Source organism: Choloepus didactylus, chromosome 2 (assembly GCF_015220235.1).
Source record: "Choloepus didactylus isolate mChoDid1 chromosome 2, mChoDid1.pri, whole genome shotgun sequence".
NCBI classification, from domain to species: domain Eukaryota; kingdom Metazoa; phylum Chordata; class Mammalia; order Pilosa; family Megalonychidae; genus Choloepus; species Choloepus didactylus.
The window spans coordinates 210,351,877-210,369,303 of record NC_051308.1 but is presented as its reverse complement, the minus strand read 5'-3'; the positions used below and the strand labels follow the sequence as shown (position 1 = coordinate 210,369,303).

At 37.4% G+C, this 17,427-nt stretch overlaps 1 protein-coding gene across 24 annotated transcripts in view; it reads left to right on the top strand.

Annotated features, from left to right (window-relative positions):
• Window positions 1–17,427, top strand: part of MACF1 (microtubule actin crosslinking factor 1) — a 356,335-nt gene that overhangs the window by 305,040 nt on the left and 33,868 nt on the right. For 16 of the 24 annotated variants that reach the window (XM_037827637.1, XM_037827631.1, XM_037827628.1 and 13 more), the window contains 20 exons: window positions 698–817; window positions 1,802–1,909; window positions 2,860–3,078; window positions 4,066–4,269; window positions 4,988–4,996; window positions 6,000–6,231; window positions 6,876–7,102; window positions 8,042–8,164; window positions 8,278–8,379; window positions 9,536–9,637; window positions 9,739–9,912; window positions 10,011–10,166; window positions 10,309–10,506; window positions 11,018–11,146; window positions 11,849–12,022; window positions 14,307–14,462; window positions 14,566–14,772; window positions 14,915–15,034; window positions 15,469–15,638; window positions 16,669–16,828. In XM_037827637.1, coding sequence (XP_037683565.1) covers window positions 698–817; window positions 1,802–1,909; window positions 2,860–3,078; window positions 4,066–4,269; window positions 4,988–4,996; window positions 6,000–6,231; window positions 6,876–7,102; window positions 8,042–8,164; window positions 8,278–8,379; window positions 9,536–9,637; window positions 9,739–9,912; window positions 10,011–10,166; window positions 10,309–10,506; window positions 11,018–11,146; window positions 11,849–12,022; window positions 14,307–14,462; window positions 14,566–14,772; window positions 14,915–15,034; window positions 15,469–15,638; window positions 16,669–16,828 — 3,090 coding nt within the window. The remainder of the gene's footprint in view (window positions 1–697; window positions 818–1,801; window positions 1,910–2,859; window positions 3,079–4,065; window positions 4,270–4,987; window positions 4,997–5,999; window positions 6,232–6,875; window positions 7,103–8,041; window positions 8,165–8,277; window positions 8,380–9,535; window positions 9,638–9,738; window positions 9,913–10,010; window positions 10,167–10,308; window positions 10,507–11,017; window positions 11,147–11,848; window positions 12,023–14,306; window positions 14,463–14,565; window positions 14,773–14,914; window positions 15,035–15,468; window positions 15,639–16,668; window positions 16,829–17,427) is intronic. The other 8 variants (XM_037827638.1, XM_037827645.1, XM_037827626.1 and 5 more) reach the window with 1 other exon arrangement.

Here is a 17,427-nt window from a genome sequence, read left to right as displayed (position 1 = left end):
GTCTTTATTGATATCCATTTTCTTAGCCAGACATCTCAATATGAAATTTAATGTGCTTGGGAGAAGCTTACTTTCTCTTTAAATATTTGTGTAGGTTGGTACCGTTGAAGAAGAGAGAAAAGATTGGGAAACATTGTGAAAAAGTAGTCATGTAGAATGTTCTTTGTATTTGTTACTGCGTATAAGTCTAGCCACATAACTAAAGATTTGTTGTCTTCTGGGGTTTTTTGCTTCTCAGCTGAATGAGTGCTTCCAAGATAACTTCATTTAGCAGTCCATTGCCATGTTAAATTATGTTTCAGCATCTGACTAAAACTACTACTGTTCAATGTCTTGGTAGGAAGGAGGATTGGCAGAAAGAGATTGCAGCCTCATAAAAATTCTGATTAGAAGTGTATTTCTTTTGAAAGGTATCGATTTCTGCTGTCCTTTCTAGCTGTAGAACCATTAACTGAGTTCTGTGATTTCTTTCTAAAGACGTTGAAGTATGATGAACTCGTTTGTTGAAATATGATCAACTCTAATTTGTCTGCATCTTGATTTTATGATTTTATGACATTCTCCCTGGTTTGGCTTTACTTTGTGAGATATAAACTGTATTACTGAAAATCCAGGCCTTTCTGAGTTGAAAAAATAACACTTCTAAGAAGGAGAGGACCTTGGCAATTTTTTCATTTTTCTTTAATATTTATATAAGTATGAGCAAGCTGCTGATGCAGAACTGGCTTGGGTTGCTGAAACAAAACGGAAACTGATGGCCCTTGGCCCAATTCGCCTGGAACAGGATCAGACCACAGCTCAGCTGCAGGTACAGAAGGTAAGTGTAACACCAGTTTACCCACTTCTCCCTGAACTAGAATAGTCAGTAACCTACTGTGACTAGGAGAGAATATCTTAACTATCCCAAGTCAAGTGGAATGACTCAATGTCATATTGATGGATAGAAATTAATTAGTTGGGGTGAGGAAGAGATTTTTGCTTTGTGAAAAGAGATACTAGGCCCATAATCCAGGAAAGAGTAGTTAGCAATTTCTGGGTGATTTTTAGGAAGGCAGTTTTTTGTTTTTTGTTTTTTGTTTTTTAATCACTTTAAAACATTTTGTACATTTTTTTTTTTTACTAAAGAAGTTGCAGGTTTACGGAAAAATCATGCGGAAAATACAGAGTTCGCACACACACACCATTATTAATGCCTTGCCTTATTGTAATTGATGAAAGAATATTATTATAATTGTACTATTAACAATAGTCCATAGTTTACATTAATGTTCACTGTTTGCATTGTATAGTCCTTTGGTTCTTTTTTTAAAACAAATTTTGTTCTAGCAACAGATATACAACCTAAAATTTACCCCTTTAACCACATTCAAATATATGATTCAGTGGTGTTAATTACTTTCACAATATTGTGCTACCATAACCACCACTCATTACTAAAACTTTTATGTAACTCCAAACAAATTCTGTACCAGTTAAGTATTAATTGTCCATACCTTACCCCACCCTGGCCCCTAGTAACCTGTATTCTAATTTCTAACTACGAATTTGCTTATTCTGATTGTTTCCTATCAGTGAGCTCATATATTTGTCCAGGAGGGAAGATATTTTTGTAAGCTACCAAAAGATAGGCATTGAAGCTGTTTGGAAGGCAAAGTGTCAAATTTTGTAAGAGCAATTTTTGAGATGACTTTAAAGCAAGGACTGTATCATAGGTTGTCTCCAACCTTTCCCTAACAGACTCAGGAAGAAGAAAATTGGTGTCCTTTTACTTGCTGACTTAACTACAATTTACTTTTCTCAGGCTTTCTCCATTGACATTATTCGACACAAAGATTCAATGGATGAACTCTTCAGTCACTGTGGGGAAATCTTTGGCACATGTGGGGAGGAACAGAAAGCTGTATTACAGGTGAACTACATTTGTTTATTTATCATAATGTATTCTTGTCTTGATCATGGAGAATTAGAAGTGGGTTGTGAAATAATGGCTTAAGAGTTGTTTGTTTTTTATTCCTCCTGGGCTTTATTACTGAAGCAGGCGTTAAAGTCTGACTTGATGTTTTGGAACCCATACTCCCAAAGCTGTATTCACAAATGTCTAGATGGCCATACTATATAAAGTGAAATATAGTCCAAACTGATCTCATTAATAACAGAGGTATTGCTACTTATGCTCAGTCCATAAGGAGAGAGCTTTGAGTTATTTTTTAAGGTGTTTATGATAGGTTTTTTTGCAGAACGGTTATGTAGATGTTAATTCCTTCTCCAGGTTCTTCCCTTTTCTAAAATGATTGGCCAAGAGAGTTCATTCATAGACTAGTTTTGTTTGTTTTTTATAAGGGCTGTGGTTGACCATTTCCTCAGAAATAATTCATAGTCAACAGAGGTGCTCATTCTAAACATACAAATATGCAATAAATACCAGGTTTGTGGAGACTTTTTATCAGAGGGAAAAAAGACAAGTGAAATCTGATGGGCACAGACTCCATCACAGCCCCTGAAATGTTCCATTTTAAACTGACCTATTATAATAATGCCATATCTAGAGTTGTATGCGTCATCACTAAAAGGTTAATTTTGCTGTGGTGTTTTTGTGCTATTTTACTGCCTTTAAAAATATTTTCATACTTTAAAAATGATAGAAATAATAGATAAGTGTGAGGAAAATTAGGAAATTCAGGTAAGTATAAAGAAGATAAAAATCACTTGTATTCTTGCTAGATTAATCCACATTTTTTGACAATTTAAGGTATATTCCTTCAGATGTTTTAATGTATATATATATACCTACATTTTTTTCTTTAAAGAAGGATTCATAATATTAATAACATTTACATGTTATTCTTCTTTTGTTCATAGGAAAAGACAGAGTCTCTAATACAGCAATATGAAGCCATTAGCCTGCTCAATTCAGAGCGTTATGCCCGCCTAGAGCGGGCACAGGTCTTAGTAAATCAGTTTTGGGAAACATACGAGGAACTCAGCCCCTGGATTGAAGAAACTCAGATACTAATAGCCCAGTTACCTCCTCCAGCTATTGATCATGAGCAGCTCAGACAGCAGCAAGAAGAAATGAGGGTAAGGAGAATGCTGAGTTTTATTTTATTACAGAATTGAAAATTGTCTCTACAGTTCATTAACAAACAGCATTTTTATTAATGCCTACTGGGTATAAGTTCTATGTTATGAAGTTAATCCCTAAAATAAGAATTTCTTTGCACAACACCAAAAATACATATCTGAATTATTTCCTTTGTCCTTTAATATTATAACGAATAAGATTGTAGAAATGTTAGGAACCAGGGTGTTGAGCAGAAGTAAAGATGGAACTTAAGCAAAACCCAAGGGAATTTAAAATTTTTCTGGGGAACAGAGGGTATTAGAATGGGGGTGGGGTGGGGTGGCTCTTTCCATTTGTTCAGGCACCAGCTGGGGTGAGAGTGATGAGAGAATGTCAGAAAGCATTTGCTGCATATAATTAAGATGAAAGAGAAGGTTATAGACATTTCAACTAATGCTATTACCATTAGTGGCACTTTTTAAAATGTTTATTTTATTTCTGGTTTATGACTTGTAATTATTCCTATTCCTCTGTTCCCCTAAGTAGAAGTTTACAAACTAGAAGTAGTCAGGAATAGGATCAAGGAGTGGTTGGATTATCAGAAATGTTGCTGCTTGAAGCTTACCTTGCTTATTCTCTCTCTGGTGAGGGAGACAGATGCTAAACATTGTAAATTCCAGTATAAAATGTAAAAGTATTTGCGAGTACAGAAAAGGATGGTTTAAACTTGTGTAGTGGGGGAAGGGGAGCTGAGAAAGGATGTGTCTGGGAAGGCTTCCCAGGTGATGGGACATCTGAACTGGCTTTTGAAAATTAAGAGAATCAGGTAGTGTCAGAGCCCAAGCATGTTTTTCTGTCCCCCATAAATGATGAGATGCTGCAATGTGCTGGTTTTTAACAATTCATTTCATTCCTCACAAAATTGGTATAAGCTTTGATCAAAATATCTGAACAAATAAACAGTCTAAAAATGCTCACGTTGTAATCTGTATTTTTTCACGTAGCAACTAAGGGAATCCATTGCTGAACACAAACCTCATATTGATAAGTTACTAAAAATAGGCCCACAACTAAAGGAGTTAAACCCTGAGGAGGGGGAAATGGTAGAAGAAAAATACCAGAAAGCAGAAAACACATATGCCCAAATAAAAGAGGAGGTGCGCCAGCGAGCCCTAGCTCTGGATGAAGCTGTTTCCCAGTCTGTTCAGGTATGTATGTCTTAAACTCATACAACCTTCGACTGTCCTTTAGTTTAATCAAGAGATCTCTGTATCAGGTATGCTTCTCTGCTTGGGAATCTCCACACCACCATGCTGATGATACATGACCAAGAGCCTAGGAAACTTTGCCTATCTGTATTTTTATTCCAAGGAGTGCTGTTATAGTGACACTATGAGGAGGTTAAAATGCATCTTGGCGCATATGTATTGTCTGAAAACTTTATATTTTGATGATCAATTTGAGTTTATCCAAAATCATCCCTGCTAAATGAAGACTCAAAAACAAGAAATGCTTTAAGAAAGGCTAGGCTCATGTTGGGCCTGTTATGATTGAGATTTAGAATGACAGCACATTGATTTTCATGGGCAAGAGTCAACCAGCTGGCTCCAAGTTCAAGAGAAGCTTGAGTAGGAAGAAAAGAGTTAAAGAGAAACATAAGCCACCACCAATGGAGTTTAAAGCATGTAACTGCATACGTTTCAACTAATATATTACTGTTATATTTTGTCATGTCTGGGTATTTTATTCCTATGTTTAGTCAATATTCTTGGTTAATATTTGTACTTACTCAAGTTTTTCCCCCCACCTTCCGTCCCATCTCTCACTCACATTGTGGAATGTATTATTTTGTGTTGTTGCTGCCTGCTCCTGTCTTCCCCACATCGTCACATTTCATTGTTGTGTTGACTGCGCCCACTATTACAGATTACAGAGGTAAGGTCCTCACCCCCATTGGGATTAGGGTTTTCTTATAAAGCTTAAAATTGAGGTCATTACCTATAAGGTGATTCCCCCTTAATATTGGTGGAATAAATATTATTAGTGCAATTTAGTTATGCCAGTTTCACTTGGGGTGGAACCTAGAAGTGAGGGAGTGATGGGGAGTGGTTTTGTAAGGAAATCCCACCATGTTTACCCTATAAAACACTCAAAGTCAATAAACCTTACTCTAATTAATGAATTCAGACTTGGCTGTAGTTAGATTTTTTATCTAACTGCCGTTTTGCTCCCTTCCTCTTACCCCCTCTGCTTCAGATTATAAATGATAATTTTGCAATTATAGTCATGTTATTGAATACCAGGAAAGTAGGAAGCTAGTTGTTGTTTTAGAATAAGGATAGATTACCTACCTTAATTACTTTTCATCATGCCATCATTTTCGTTTCTCACTGTTACATATGGTGGGTTGTTAAATTGCATGCCTTGGTACTTATAAACTCCAAATCATGTGGCATATAGAGTTTATCATCCATTTGCCCAGCTGGTGGAGGGTATCTAACTTGTTGGTCTAGTCTGTTGCATGCAACTGTCATCTGAGATTTTGACACACTGACTGACTCTCACCAGCTTCATAGTCTTGTCCTTTTCTCATCACATTTTTAGAATAAGAGAAATTTTGTGGTAGCACTAATGATCTGAGTTGATTTCTGATGTATTATTTAAAATCTTTTTTGATTGTAAAAATAAACATTTGCATTCTTTTTCTAATGGGCCAGCTCTGGTGTACTATGTCCAAAACAGTTTCTTAGCCAAACCCAATACTTTACAGCTATCAGGGTTCCTCCTGGGCTTAACACAGGTTATCCTAAATACTAAGTATGTTTATACCTTGGCCTTATTCCCTGACAGTTCCCCCAGAAGCATTTAGGAAGTATTGCTGTAACTTCTAACAGTCCAAAATTTGTTTAGTTCTTCTAACAGTCCAAAATTTGTTTAGTTCCATGATAAAATTGAGCCCATGTTGGAGACTCTGGAGAATCTTTCTTCTCGCCTGCACATGCCGCCACTGATCCCTGCTGAAGTAGACAAGATCAGAGAATGCATCAGTGACAATAAGAGTGCCACAATGGAGCTAGAAAAACTGCAGCCTTCCTTTGAGGCCCTGAAACACCGCGGAGAAGAGCTCATTGGGCGATCTCAGGGAGCTGACAAGGATCTGGCTGCAAAAGGTGCTTGATGAATCTAATTATCTTTAAAGAAAATCAGTAGAATAAACTCTAGGCTGTGGTTATCTCCAGCATCCCACCAGATACATTTCATTGAATGTAAAGGTAGTCACCAAGTAATGAGTATTCCAGAAGGTCATTTGGAAGTCATTTAGAATTCAGAGCACATATCCCCATTGAAACAAGGCAACAATTGATAGTTAGATTCCCAGGCCAGGGAACAAATGTTCCTTTAACCCCTAACGTGAGTAAACTACAGTATCAATAGAGAGTAGAACATAACCACCTTTTATAATACTTTCCATGGGAAACACACAGCAAGTTCAACACAGAACACTGATTGGAAATAGAGTTCTTATCTCAGCTCCTTTATGAGTTTAGGGTTTTGTATCTTAGCGTAGCTATATATTAGATGATAACTCATTTCCATATGACTTCTATGATCTCTTTATGTGTGAGACCAGCATAAAGGAACAATGCTAATGTGGAAATAATAATAATAATATTAAGTCTAAGGTAGAAAACTATCCTTTAGTTATAAATTTGTAGAACTTTTCATTAGGATAATTTCGATGTCAGATGATATTTCTGATGAATCTGATTTCAAGTACTTAGAAAATTTCTGTTCACATTTTTTACCACCTCAGAAATCCAGGATAAATTGGATCAAATGGTATTCTTCTGGGAAGACATCAAAGCTCAGGCCGAAGAACGAGAAATTAAATTCCTTGATGTCCTTGAATTAGCAGAGAAGTTCTGGTATGACATGGCAGCTCTCCTGACCACCATTAAGGACACCCAGGATATCATCCATGATTTGGAAAGCCCAGGCATTGACCCATCCATCATCAAACAGCAAGTTGAAGCTGCAGAGGTGAGGAAAAAAACAAAACCCCTTCTATTATGTGTTTGTCCTCCAGAAAAGTTCTTTATCCAAGTTTGTTGTATTAAACAATTGCTTAGCCATGCTAAGTGCCTTAAAAGTACTTATTTTTTATTCTTTTGAGTTTAATAGGGTTTTCCCACTTAAAAAACCTTCATATTGTAGGAAAAAAAATTAATGTAGAAGAATAGAAGGCAGAAAAGAAAAATAAATTCTGGATGCGCCATTCAGAGATAACAGTTGTTACTTTGATATACTTTTTTCCAGTCTTTTTGGGGAGCCTAGGTTTTACTAAATCATTTTAGCATAAAGGCAAGCCTGTCTTGATATTATCTCTCTCATGTCTTACTTTTATTTGAGCCATATGTAGAAATTCTTGGCCTTCCCCACAACCCTTCATTGCCAGTCCATGAACCACTTTTTAAAACCTGGCATAGAACTGACTGACTTCAAGATTATGTACCCTAACTCTCCTGTTATACTGGTCTCTCAGCTGTTAAATCTATGATTTGTTCTGTATTATTTTACCTTTGTAGATATAATTTTCTGTTATAGTCCTCTATCTATAGATTAGAATCTCATTGGAGACAGGATCTATTGCTTGCTTCTTTTCCAAGGGACTTTTATAGAACTGTCTGTCTGACAGATGCATAACAAAAGGAAGGGATGAGCTTTTGGTAGATTATTCAGCTGTCCATTGCACCTTTCCCAAGCTGTTTTTTATATATAAACATATATGTAAGGAAAATAACCACTTAGAACCTGAAGCTTCACTATCTGAATAAGCAAAATATTAAGAACATTGAAAAGCCTTTGTAAAATTAACAATTCTGATCAACTTCTGTTATTGATAGGTATAAATTGCATTTACAAAGTTTGGGAAGTTCTGTTCTTTCTGTTTTGGCTTATGTTCTATTCATTTACATGTAGACTATTAAGGAAGAGACAGATGGTCTGCATGAGGAACTGGAGTTCATTCGAATCCTTGGAGCAGACTTGATTTTTGCCTGTGGAGAAACTGAGAAGCCTGAGGTAAAGAAGAGCATCGATGAGGTATGGAGAAATGGATAAGGAATTCAGACAAGACATTGTCTTGACATTCATTGTGGACTCATGTTGAAGAATGGTATTGAATTTAAGAATCTGATCAAATGCCTTCCCCATAGATGAATAATGCCTGGGAGAACTTAAACAAAACATGGAAAGAGAGGCTAGAAAAACTTGAGGATGCTATGCAAGCTGCTGTGCAGTATCAGGACACTCTGCAGGTAAGAGGCCAGGAGATGACCACCAAAGAAATATGGGTTCCCCCCTTTCTTGTGTCATTTTCTGAATTTAGCACAAGAGTGGATCACTTTTACAGAAATGCAGCATTCTCAAACCTAAGACAGTACTGTTTCCATGTTTCCAGCCAAAGTTTCCCACTGCAGATGAGAAAGTATTGACATATCGCTGAATTTCTACTTTTCCTGCCATTTTTATCATTGCATACTCATCATATTTATCCTCATTGTGGCTGCACATTGCACCTAGCCTTTCTATGAAAATCATTGTTTTCTAGAGGTCTGAACCTAGGGGTATCTTGAAGGACAGCTTGGCATAATAGCCTCAAGATGCCATCAGCTTGCTAACTGGCAATGGAAAATAGTAACTTCTATTCAAATTTAGTATTTCCAGATTGTAGTTTATTTTGGACATTATACCAATAATGTTGACTTAAATCACTGTATTACTGGAATAAAGGTCATTATCCGTTACCTCTGCCATCACTGAAAAACATGAACAAATGGCAAAAGATGCTGTTCTAGTTTGCTAATGCTGCGGAATGCAAAACACCAGAGATGGATTGGCTTTTATAAAAAGGGTGTTTATTTGGCTACACAGTTAGTCTTAAGGCCATAAAGTGTCCAAGGTAACACATCAGTAATCGGGTACCTTCATTGGAGGATGGCCAATGGCGTCCAGAAAACCTCTGTTAGCTGGGAAGGCACGTGGCTGGCATCTTCTCCAAAGTTCTGGTTTCAAAATGGCTTTCTCCCAGGACGTTCCTCTCTAGCAAGCTTGCTCCTCTTCAAAATGTCACTCACAGCTGCACTGAGTTCCTTCTCTTTGAGTCAGCTCATTTATATGGCTCCACTGATCAAGGCCCACCCATTCAGGGTGGGGCCATGCCTCCATGGGAATATCTCATCAGCGTCATCACCCACAGCTGGGTGGGGCACATTCCAAGCAACTCTAATCAGCACCAAAACGTCTGCCCCACAAAACTACATCAAAGATAATGGCATTTGGGGGACACAATACATTCAGACTGGCACAGATGCTTTCATTTATCTCTGCTTAAATTAGCAGGGATAAGTGCTAATTATTTCCTGACCCTTGTGGGGTTTTCTTTTGACTGTTTTATTTGTATTTTTATTTTAGGCTATGTTTGACTGGTTAGATAACACTGTGATTAAACTTTGCACCATGCCCCCTGTTGGCACTGACCTCAACACTGTTAAAGATCAGCTAAATGAAATGAAGGTTTGTATCTGGGAATGGTTTTTGAAGAACAGTAGCTTCTACAGGACTTTTTGGTTGTTAAAGTCTTGATTTGATGTTAACATTACGTATGTCTTTGATAGGAGTTCAAAGTAGAAGTTTACCAACAGCAAATTGAGATGGAGAAGCTCAATCACCAGGGTGAACTGATGTTAAAGAAAGCTACTGATGAAACAGACAGAGACATTATACGAGAACCACTGACAGAACTTAAACACCTCTGGGAGAACCTGGGTGAGAAAATTGCCCACAGACAGGTGAGACACATGGTAAAGTACATAAATGAACAATAAACTATTCTCTGCTGTTTTCTAATATCCTAACAAATGTTCCCTTTATATCTTTTTCTGAGCAGCATAAGCTAGAAGGTGCTCTGTTGGCTCTTGGCCAGTTCCAACATGCCTTAGAGGAACTAATGAGTTGGCTGACTCACACTGAAGAGTTGTTAGATGCTCAGAGACCAATAAGTGGAGACCCAAAAGTCATTGAAGTTGAGCTTGCAAAGCACCATGTAAGTGCTCTTAATTTTTCATCTCTAAGCCTATTGACTTGAGACCTAATATTGCTCCCAAAAGCTGTTTGATGTTGTATGTATCTTAGGGGACCAGGCTTGATGATGGCTATAGAGATAAATTATGTTCAAAATTTTGTAGGTTTTAAAAAATGATGTTTTGGCCCATCAAGCCACAGTGGAAACAGTCAACAAAGCTGGCAATGAGCTTCTTGAATCGAGTGCTGGAGATGATGCCAGCAGCTTAAGGAGCCGTTTGGAAACTATGAACCAGTGCTGGGAGTCAGTGTTACAAAAAACAGAGGAGAGAGAGCAGCAGCTTCAGTCAACACTGCAGCAGGTACATGTGTTGTCCAAGTTAGGTAGGTAGAGATGTGCTCGTAACAACATTTAGAAGAAAGCCTAAGTCCACGAGAGGAAAGCAATATGGGGTAGAACCCCTAATGTCTTGAGAAGAAAGTCAATTGTCTGGAAAGAACAGTTCTTGTTGGATTGTTCTTTTTTGGATTTAGTTTATAGTGTGCTCTCTTTATTTACTATTTGAAGTTAATAGATCTTCACTATAACAAACCTTGTACACAAGTTCAGATATGTCTTGGATCAAGTCAGGTCCCTCCATATTCAACCTTAATCAAATTCATCAGATTACATCAGATGTCTATAAAATGTTATAGTGAGGTCTGAAGGATTTTGGTGAATTCTGACAATGAATAAATAGATTGGCCCCATGCTAACTGGGAGCAGTCCAGCATTGCTGTCTCAAAATAGATTCCTCATATGGTCACTTAGAAAGTTTGCTTAAGAAGCTAAGAATTGATGACTGACATTGCTGATATGTCTTTTCTCAAAAGGCCCAAGGTTTCCACAGTGAAATTGAAGATTTCCTCCTAGAACTAACTAGAATGGAAAGCCAGCTTTCTGCATCTAAGCCCACCGGAGGACTTCCTGAAACTGCTAGGGAACAGCTTGATACACATATGGTAACAGAATTTTTGAAATTGAGCTTAAGTGTCTCATTTCTGAATTCACAGTGTTATATGCATGTAGGAGTCTACAAGTCCTACATTTTTACCATCAATCTAGTACAACCTTGGGGATTGCTGCTTATATGGGGCTTATAATACCTGACCACAGGTGGAATTAGTCACAGGGAAGAATCAACTGGAAATACATTGGTGAGCTGGTAAATTTTGAGTTGATCAGTTTGGTTGGCACAAGAACATTGACTTTAAGGTGATGGGATGCAGAAGACACACATAACACAGATGTGGTTATATTTAAGCAAAAGACTATTTCGTATGAGTTTGGGGAAATCTTAACAGGTAATGACAGTATTTTCAAGGAAAGTTCTGAGAACAAAAGGCAACGATTTCTAGGCAAATCCTTCATGAAAAGGAGAAATAAATTACTGGGATCTATGATCTCTCATCTCTGATCCTAAAAAAAGTTTTTCTTTCCTATTTGTGTAGTGAGAAATTTATTTCAATATTAAAAAAGAATAGAAGGTTTCATTCCATAATAGTTCAGTAGCTGAACTGAATCCAAATGAAAGGCTTGTTCAAGATAAAAGTTTCCTGGACTTTTCCACGCTGTACTAATGAGTCTGTGAGTGGCAGTCTTCCAGGGAAATAAGGCCCCAGAGAAATCTGTGTTATTGATAACTTAGCTGTCTTTTCTTGTAGGAACTCTATTCGCAGCTGAAAGCCAAGGAAGAGACTTATAATCAACTGCTTGATAAGGGCAGACTCATGCTTCTAAGCCGTGATGATTCTGGGTCTGGCTCAAAGACAGAACAGAGTGTAGCACTCTTGGAACAGAAGTGGCATGTGGTCAGCAGTAAGATGGAAGAAAGAAAGGTATTAACACAAAATACAGTTTGTGATTACTTTGTCTGCATAGTTTGCTTGGTGGTTACATATTACCATCTCATTTCTATGAAAATTTTTCAGAGACTGATGTATTATAACTGAAGTTACAGAACCAATATCCTCAGAAACAGCTTCATGCTGATCAAGCTGTCTTTTCTGCTGTTACATTTCTGTTTTTCATCCACGTCAAGTTGCTGTGATTATATTAATTTCTGCTAATATCTGCCTTCCTATTCATTCCTTTTCTACATCTATCAGTTAAGGTGTTACTTGCCTGTTATTTAGGCTTTATTAATCAGTGATGGATGGACTTTAAAAACAAAAGTTTTTGTAGTTAGTGATTTGGGATTGGGAGGGTGGGTACAGAACATGCAGGGATTTTAACTAATAGTTCCTCCCAAGGAATTTGGGTTCTAGTGTAAGTGTAGTATGCAAGGAATTACACTAAAAATCGAGGTAATTATTTGATACAGTCTCTCCCCACTCTTCCTCAAAAAAAGAAAAGAAAAGAAAAATTATCTTTGAAAGAAGAAGGTGATCAGGAATCAAAGCATTTGCCCAAATCGTTTTTTTATGAGAATTTCACTCTATTCTGTGCTGGTCAGACCAAATGTTAAATATATGTTCAAATCTGTGGTTACATCCATTCAACAAGTAGTTATTAAGCATGTATTTACCAGGTACTGTGTTAGGTATATAGTGGAAGCAATAAAGGCATGGATCCTACCCTTGTGAAATTTAATGGGCAGAAGAATATAAGACAAATAGTCATACATATAAACAGACATTTTGAGAGAAGCATTAATTCCTAGAATTCTTCTAGTGTGAGGGTAATTTGTTTGTGAAGAATGGCCAGAGGACCCGAGCATAAAGCTATATTCTAATTCCTGGGCAGGTTGTTGTCTGTAGTTCCTGCAGAAGGCAGAACTAAGACTAATGAAAGAAATGAGACAGCTTCTGGCTCATAACTGAGAAGTTTCTAAAAGGTAATCCCAGCAGTGGAGTGAGCTGCCTCAAGAGATAGTTAACCGTCATTTGTGGTACTGGTCAAGTAAAGGCTGGTGTGATGGGTAGTGATTTCTGGTGTTGTGGAAACATTCCATTTCAGGATCACTAAAATCATTTACTAAATGTGTATTGTGCTGTATTAAAGAATATATAGATAAAATGATGTGCAAAGAATTCCTGCCATCTAGGAACTTACAGTATACTAATTTCTAAACATTTGTTGTATGTTGGTTTCAGGTGGATTTGATTTTGTTACTTGATTTGTTTAGATTGTGTCTGATTTTTTTAGCATGAAAAAACATTACCAGCACAAGAGGAAAAATTAAAATCATATAATCCAATCAACTGTAATTAACCGTGATTAATATTTTTAGTGTACCTCTTGGGATTTGTTTCTGTGGATATTTTGGGTATATTTATTTTTAACAACCTCTCATTATTCTAATACTTTGCCCGCCTGGTGGATGGGTCAGAGGCAGAAGTCCATCACCGAGATGTTGGGGGCAGAGGTCTCTGAAGAGGATGCTTTTGGACTGTTGCATTGGAATATCTTGTGGAGAATAGTACTTGCCCTGAATGAGCTATTGTTTTTGCCATTCTGATTTAGATCATTTAGCATAAAAAGCAAAGTATCTGAAATTTTATATCTAATTTTATATTTTTGCCTAAATTTGATGGCATCTTTCAGTACGTTTTTTGCTTGTAACATAAGCATAAGTTTCAAATTCAGACATTTTCAGATGCCATATTTTCTGAAAACATTTATTTAAACAGCACTGCAGTTAGCATCATTTTTACAGTAAAATGCTGTGGAGCGGTGAGCATAAATGTCCCCTTCTGTATGTGTCCCAAAAGTAACTAAGAAACTCTTTTTAGTTACTGCCCAAACCAAGTTGCAGATTCTGCAGTTGTCACTACTAAAGGGTCTGTTCACTTAGATTTATTGAATGGTTTTATCCCTGTTCTTTAATGTTCTTTAATGTCCCTGGAATTGGAGAGTGGCAGAGAGAGCAGCTTAGATACTAACTGTTCTCTTTGCTTTTCCATGTACACAGTTCTTCTCTGGTTTCAATTTTAGACACTAACATTAAAATGTCCCCCTTTTAACAAAGATGGCGTGTTTGGAGGTTGATTTAATGAAGCTTCCTTTGAAGAGATCATTCCATTTGGAATACAATTCATGTCTTTGTCCATGAAGCTATAATTCCTGAATTTGGTACTTTCTTTTTGTGTGTGTGTGTGTGTGTGTTTAATTAAAATTCAGTCAAAGCTGGAAGAGGCCCTCAACCTGGCAACAGAATTCCAGAATTCCCTTCAAGAATTTATCAACTGGCTCACTCTAGCAGAGCAGAGTTTAAACATCGCTCCTCCTCCCAGCCTGATTCTAAATACTGTCCTTTCCCAAATGGAGGAACACAAGGTAACTATGACACTATGATGTTGCTCTCCTTCTGAAAGGAAAAGTTGAAAGAAATGCTTCTCTATATTATGTGAATTTTAAAAGAGCAGTATTTTTCCCTCAGGTTTTTGCTAATGAAGTAAATGCTCATCGAGACCAGATCATTGAACTGGATCAAACTGGGAATCAGTTAAAGTTCCTTAGCCAAAAACAGGATGTTGTTCTGATCAAGAATTTGTTGGTTAGTGTCCAGTCTCGGTGGGAAAAAGTTGTCCAGCGATCTATTGAAAGGGGGCGATCACTAGATGATGCCAGGAAGCGGGCAAAACAAGTAAGTTATAAAAGAAAGATGCTAATTTATTGAATGACCTTGTGCTGTATGCATTGAGTCTCTGGGGGTTGTCTCATGAAAGTGCTAGATAGTTTGCATATACCTTCCTATAAGTTATAAATTATTTCTTATGTAATTTTAGTTCCATGAAGCTTGGAAAAAACTGATCGACTGGCTTGAAGATGCAGAGAGTCACTTGGACTCAGAACTAGAGATATCCAATGACCCAGACAAAATTAAACTTCAGCTTTCTAAACACAAGGTAAAGCAGTTAATTGTTCTTAGGTCCTGAGCTTGTTACTTACTAAAGTTTATAGATTGCTAAAAAAGTCAGAGCTCGTCAAGCAAAAACTAATTGATTATTGCTAAAAAGTCAAGATAATGAAGCGGTGGTAAATTAAGTCATGGTTCCATTTTATATCAACCACTGTCTAACCATGACAGTATCCTTCTGTTCACTTAGCAGTTCAAAATGATTGTGGGGAGTAACCAGTTAAAACTGTAGGTCTTTTTAATTGTCATGCACTGCTGTATTTGACATAAACAAAAACTTACAAATTTTCTAAAGGATGAGTTACTGCTAATTTTAGTTCAAAAAATATTTGGTTGTCAACCTGAAAACTCAAAAATTTTTTGTTCCAAATCAAGAAGTCATCTGACTTAACATGTTTTTTTCTTTTCTTTTTGGAAACATAGGAGTTTCAAAAAACTCTTGGTGGCAAACAGCCTGTATATGATACCACAATTAGAACTGGCAGAGCACTGAAAGAAAAGACTTTGCTTCCTGATGATACTCAGAAACTTGACAACTTACTAGGAGAAGTCAGAGACAAATGGGATACCGTTTGTGGCAAGTCTGTGGAGCGGTGAGCATAAATGTCTCCTTCTGTATGTGTCCCAAAAGTAACTAAGAAACTCTTTTAGTAGCTACCATAAAATGGTAATGAAGCTAATGCATCACCAAATGATTTTGCAGGATCTCTTAATATCTCCAGTTCAATGACAGATACGAAATTATTTAAATAAAATTTATTAAAATTCTCTCATGTTAAACTCGAACTTCACTGTATTAGAAAGGGAAAGGGCCATAAAATCAAGCCAACAGTAATATATCCATAAGTCTAAAATAATTGAAAATCACCAATTTGCAATACCAATAGTTATCATATTGAGTGCTCTCATCATGTATTGGACACTGTGCAAAGCCTCTGTGTGCGTTATCTCATTTAACCGTAATAATAACTGACCTTTACTAAACACTTAGTATGTGCCAGTGTCTACTAACCATTTCATCTTCACAATAACTACTGAGGTGGGTCCTGTTATTATTTCCATTTTCGGATAAGGAAACACTCAAAAGGAGGTTATTTAACTCTCTCTAGATCATTCAGTTTAAGTGACAGAATTGGGATTTGACCTTAGACTGTTTGGTTTCTAAAGCTTGTGCTTTTATCCTCTCTTAGCCACTGTGCTATACTGACTTACAGTCATTTCAATATCTCTGTGAATAAAAGATAGTCCAGGATCACATAACTGTTGTAGAGTTAGGAGTTGAACTCCTGTGTGATTCCAGATTGTTACCAAAACCATCATCCTCTACTAGAGTGGTATGAAGTATTTAAGATAGACCTTGGGTCATTAGGGTATGTCCAAGTTGATAGCCATTGCCTGTAAGATGTCAGAAGGGCTCTGTACCTGTCCCCTGAACTACACTTAATCAATTCTAGAGAGTGGTTTGAGTAAAAAATGTCTGGACATCTTTCTTGGTTTTTGATTGTATTTCCGGCTATTCCAACATGATCCCTCCCCATATAGAGTTCATGCAGTATTCTGTTTCAGCTGGGCCATTCATAGAAAGAGTCCCTAAACATGCTGGGGTTTGTGTGGTTTCCTCAGGCAGCACAAGTTGGAGGAGGCCCTGCTGTTTTCAGGTCAGTTCATGGATGCTTTGCAGGCCTTGGTCGACTGGTTGTACAAAGTGGAGCCTCAGCTGGCCGAGGATCAGCCTGTACATGGGGACCTCGACCTTGTCATGAACCTCATGGATGCCCATAAGGTGAGGGGCAAGTGCTGGGACCCAGGGAGGGGAAAGTGTCTGGGTCCTCTGTCTGCATGTGCCTTCTGCTATATGTCCACCATCTGGCAGAGAAAGCAAACCTGGCAGAGCCTGTATCTCTGCTCGTCAGAGGGCCGGCTCCTTGCTCTGTGTGTTTAAACAAACTGTTGCTGGAGTTCTGCATCAGTCACAAAGAATTTACCAAAATTGGTTACACTCAGAGATTTGGCAGTGTGTGAACTTCACTTTGAGGTCCCTCCCTTCCTGTTTGTATCTCCTAGTTGAGTCATAAAATGAATTTGAATTCAGATGGAGACCTTCAAAGATATCCATTTCCACTGACTCCTAAAATGGAAATGAGAGATTTTTTAACCATTTCTGAACCTAAAAAGCCTTACACCATTCATGCCAATATATAGTGTACCCTAAACCTGTGATCTTAAGCTGCATATTGTCCTCCTATTTCAGTAAAAAGCATTCAACTTTACTTTGATGTGTCTGGCAGATGTGTTCTTATTTAACCCCCAGAATTATGGAAATGTTGGTATAACTATTCCCATTTCACAGATGAGAAAACCAGAATCAAGGAAGTTAAGCAA